Source organism: Salminus brasiliensis, chromosome 10 (genome assembly GCF_030463535.1).
Source record: "Salminus brasiliensis chromosome 10, fSalBra1.hap2, whole genome shotgun sequence".
NCBI classification, from domain to species: domain Eukaryota; kingdom Metazoa; phylum Chordata; class Actinopteri; order Characiformes; family Bryconidae; genus Salminus; species Salminus brasiliensis.
This window is the reverse complement of record NC_132887.1, coordinates 21,985,618-21,990,442: the sequence shown is the minus strand read 5'-3', so window position 1 is coordinate 21,990,442 and position 4,825 is coordinate 21,985,618. Positions and strand designations below refer to the sequence as shown.

Sequence of the window (4,825 nt, the reverse complement as noted above, 5' to 3'; positions counted from 1 at the left end):
ACTAAAAGCCTATTCCAGGATTATATGAACTATAAACAATCCTAGTCTTCATTTAATGCAAATTAACTCATTATTTTCATTTTGCCTAATGGTTCTCTGCCGTCTCTTTTCCTGCTAAGTGTAATAATTGCTTGTAATATTTTTCACGAGTACACTAATTTACTCTCTTTAAGCTGCCAGTTCCACATTGACTTAAACTTTCACACTATGTGAAGGTTCCCTGCTATTAAAAAAAAAATCAACCAAAATCAACCAAAAACATTCAGAGCTAGATGACATTATCCATTTTCTTTTTAAGCTCTTTGCATGCAGTTTAATGGCACTATCAGAGCTGCTGAGCTTTGCATTGTACAGCAGCAGTATTATAACTCTGCAAATAGACTCTGCACTCATAAGTTGATACCTCTAAGGCTATACCTAAGGACTTCCATTATACTAAGCTTAGCTTCAGTGTTCCAGCATTACTTGCTGACGGCGTGTAACTTTATTCAAGAGTTAATTACTTTGTAGATGAGAAGGTTGTGTTACCAGTGATTTTTCTTTTGGACATACAGTCAAGCCATCAACACTCTAAGCCAAAAGTGTACAGTATTGAAAAAAGGTTCTTTGACTTGTAACAATAGACAACAATAGACGATTTTTAATGGACATTGTCCTTGTGTGTTTCCTTTTGTGTGACCATTTAAGCATTCGGATGGTCCTTTGAGTTGTCATGTTCTATATAGAAACAATGCCTTTACCAAAGAACCCTTTAAGAACCTGCTCATATTGTGTGCAGCTAACAGTATTCCAGGACTGTCGTGGACTCTAGAACATAGTTTAGATTGGTGGGGTCCATCAGACTCGGCAGCAGGGTCAATGCAAGACACATCAGTGCTGGTTGCCCTTATTGACTTGCTTCATGATTTATTCAACATTAAATTCAAGAGTAAACCAACCAATCATAATGAAGCAGAGGTCAAGTACAGTTTATTTTTACTGTTATGACTGTTATTCAGGGAGATCCAGTCAGGGGTGTCATATGGGGGGGTGGTAGGACTATTCTAAGGGCCTGTGACTGATAGAGGCCCTAAAAAGTGTTGTGTGCCCCAGTGTAATGTCTTTTTTATAGGGTCCAAAATCCCTTGCTGCACCCTTGGGTCCAGTAGGCCTATATGTAATGTTACGCACTTCTTTTTTTGTGCAACACAATGAGAGTCAGATGATAAATTCAGGCCAATTATATTTATGTGTCGGACAGATGTGGTTTTTGCAGATTTGCCAGTTCTTTGGCCCTAGCATTCAGTGACTGCTATGAATGATTTAGTAACTACTAAGCAGCTACTATAAGTTATGCAGTTATAAGAGTGAGGAATTGCAGTGTGGGCCCAAACACTGGCCCGTTGTATATAATGGTTTAAAAAAAGAGGTCAGGCCATGGCCCGAGTGGTCCCCCTTCCCGTTCTTCGGTCCATGGTCTTTTGCCATTTTGTGTCTCCAATCTCCAGGCGCTTCTCTAAATGCGAATCCCCCAACGCTCTTTGCAGGGATGCACAAAAAGTCACTGGAGGCAGCGACGGGAGCATTGAGCGGGAAGCCGGAGGTCACACAGCCGCCGCCCAATCCCAAGGCCGACGAGGGCGAGACGGAGGACAGGAGGAGCGAATCGCCCATGTCCAAAGAGGAACTGAGAGAGAACAGCATCGCTGCTCTCCGGGCCAAAGCGCAGGAGCACAGTGCCAAAGTACTGGGGACAGTGTCCTGCGAGAGACTCGAACGCAAAATGGAAACCGCAGCGACGGAGGACATGTCCAGTGAACAGCCAGACTCCCGAGAAGAGGAAAAGAGCCCTTAGACATGCACTTAAAGCCCTTGTTCAAACCTCATAGTGTCCCACTGCACTCTTTAAAATGAAGGTTCCTCGTTGGTTCTTGGCTTGTGTGTACAAGGTTCTTATTCATTAGTATAGAAACTTTCAAACTTTCAAAGGCCCGTCATGCTTGCACTATTTTAAAAACTTCTTCTTTAAAGATCCTTCTGCTGAAAGGTTCTTTATGGAAACTAAAGTGGTTCTTCTACAGCACTGCTCCAAGGAACCCTTTTTTGGCACCTTCATTTTTCAGAGTGCATACCTTTCCTTCGAACAAACCCAGGTCACTTTCCACGTACATCGTTGAAAAGCAGGAGTCCTCATAGTATACCTCGCCAGTCATGTTGTTCTGCCCTCACTTAGGTCACAGGTATTGATGATGTTATAGCAGCTCTTTTGACTGATTGATAGTAGCATCCCCCAAAATGCTGGAATACTCAAAGCATGGCACCCTGCTGTTTATTCGTATTGCCAGTAAGTGTCATATATCATGGTGGCATTAACAGTAGGATCCTGAGGACTCAAACCATAGAATGATGACATCTGATGTCATTTAGGAAAAATCCTACAATTTTACAACAGTACTGACAGAATGTCCTTTATTGCTACTTTAAAAAGACTGTTTTACCTAGTCTAAGGCATTTGGTGCATTTCCTCCGACGTTTGTACAGTGTCTTTCTTTTTAAAAGCACTCAGACTCAGTGGTTGGTTGTATTAGAATGTAATGCTGTATATATTGTAAATAAAGATAGCTTGCTACAGTATTGTTTGAACTATACTTTAATGTACTGTAGTCTTATGTGGGTTTTTTGGTGCAGAAAATGTAAAATGTTGATCAGATTATTAAAAAAATCTGAAATGTTGAGCATGTTCAGTTTTGTTCGAATCAGAATGATACATGAAAACCACACACTTGGACACCACATGAAGTGGAAGATCGTCGGTTTGATGAACTGACAGGAATTAGAGGAGTGAAGAAAGAGTGCTTTTCTCCTCCCTTAACATTCATGGCTAAGCTGTTCATTTCTCTGTGTGTGTGCTGACTGCCCCTATTTGTGTGTGTGTGTGTTTGTGTGCTTTCACTGCCACACATTAGTGAAATGCAGAGGTCAAATTCCGTGATACTGCTGTGCAATGGAAGTAATTATTTAGCACTAATATGTACATATCATACTGTACAGTGGTTGTAGGCTCCTAAGCACATTATTTAAAATCATTTATGTTGGCAATCAGTGTTTTTTCCTGCATCACATTAGTTACATATTTATTGTAGTATTTATTGACTGATTTTACTACAATTACAGATTCTAATTTTTAGATGCCTAAAACATCTTAGTACTGTTCTGGACATGTATATCCTGTGTTTATATTTTTAATTGATATTTTCCATTTTACTTATTCACAATCATACACATTCACAATTCATTTTTGATCATAATTATAAACAATCATAATTATTTAATCACAAACTATCATAATTAATTTTTACATCATTATTGTACAGCCTTTCTTTATGTTTTAGAATTAGGCAGGTATATCGCTGCTGTCCAATGAAAACCATGCATCTCCATTTCTGTCTGTTTTTAATTTTTTCCTTGGTTTGAACCCTGTAGCTGCTCTGTACACTGTGTAAACAAGTCTGGATGAATAGGTCCATAGAAACGCTCTAAATTACGTGGAATAAATTTTTATTTACCATTGACTTCCATTCAAAGTTAAGATGTTTGCCTTCTCCTGAAAAGTCACCATATTGGATATCCATGTTTTTCATTGGACAGCAAAGATATACAGATGTTTACAGGTATTTAGATACAGAAGTAATGAGCTCTTTTTGGATTGGCTGTCCTGTACTGTGGCGTTCTAAGGCACTCAAAGCTCAAACACCCCTGAGAACTGCAACAAGCCTTGGTGGGCCTAAGTGGAGGTAGGCCAAATAGGTAGAGATATGCAAATGAGTTGGTTCATGTGACACTGCATATACAGTGATTTCTAAACAGGCTTTTTTGCAGCTTAGATTCTGCTTATGAACTGTATGTAAAGTGCATTTTGAAACATTAACAGCATTTACATACTACTTTAATGCGACTTTGAGTTTTTTTTAACCTCTTAAAGAGACTATGGATGGCCAGCAGGCTGGAGGTATTATAAACCAATGAATAGCCCCACAACATACACAACACAACATACTGTAGAACATCATCACATTGTATTGTTGTATCGTGGCTAGAGATATTTCGATATTCAGTACCAAGATACGAATGATATTCAGTATGCATGATACTCTTATTGCAGATGCTTTGAAGAACCAAGCTGCCTTTCTGATTTCACAAGGTCCTCTTATGTTGTCACATAAAGCTTTATTTGGGCTTTGCTGGTCCACATTTCCCCCTCTTGTTGTTCTCCACCAGTATGTGTACAGACTGGGGGCATCATGGCAGATGCCTCTGGCTTGATTGAGAATGAGCAAACTATCTTCTCTATTCCTTGGGGATCAATAAAGTTTTATCTGCCTATATTTGGTGCTTGATTTCAGCTGTTTAGTATGCTGTTGGTCTAAGCACCTTCACAGCTCACAGTTAAGGTCACTGTGTTGTTCACATTATTGTTTCTTCCTCACTGAGCTTTCTAGGGGTTCTACCACTCAACCCCCAACCCCTAAAAACAGCATAGTAGACGTTAATGATACAAAGTGCTATTAGGGAAGACAGAACAGCTCAAAATGTATAACATCAACATATGTACATGAATTATCATTTTGAATTATATCTTTTTTGGAATGAAAGTCAATGAAAAAAGATTGTAATAATATTTGAAATATTTCTATTGTATTTCTATTGGTCCATTCATCATTAAATCTTGACACAATAAAAGAGGCATCTGCCAATAAGGAAAACTAGACATTTTGCAAGGATGCATGATATAGATACATATACACTAACCATGGATTAATCGCCATAGTTGAACTACAACAGCATG

General features: G+C 39.0%; 1 protein-coding gene across 1 annotated transcript in view; it reads left to right on the top strand.

Moving 5' to 3' along the window:
- vsx2 (visual system homeobox 2) overlaps window positions 1–2,681 on the top strand; it is an 11,899-nt gene extending 9,218 nt beyond the window's left edge. The window contains 1 exon segment of the mRNA XM_072690473.1: window positions 1,488–2,681. Within this exon segment, the coding sequence (XP_072546574.1) occupies window positions 1,488–1,834 (347 nt within the window). The 3' untranslated portion in view covers window positions 1,835–2,681.
- Window positions 2,682–4,825: the final 2,144 nt, after the last annotated feature.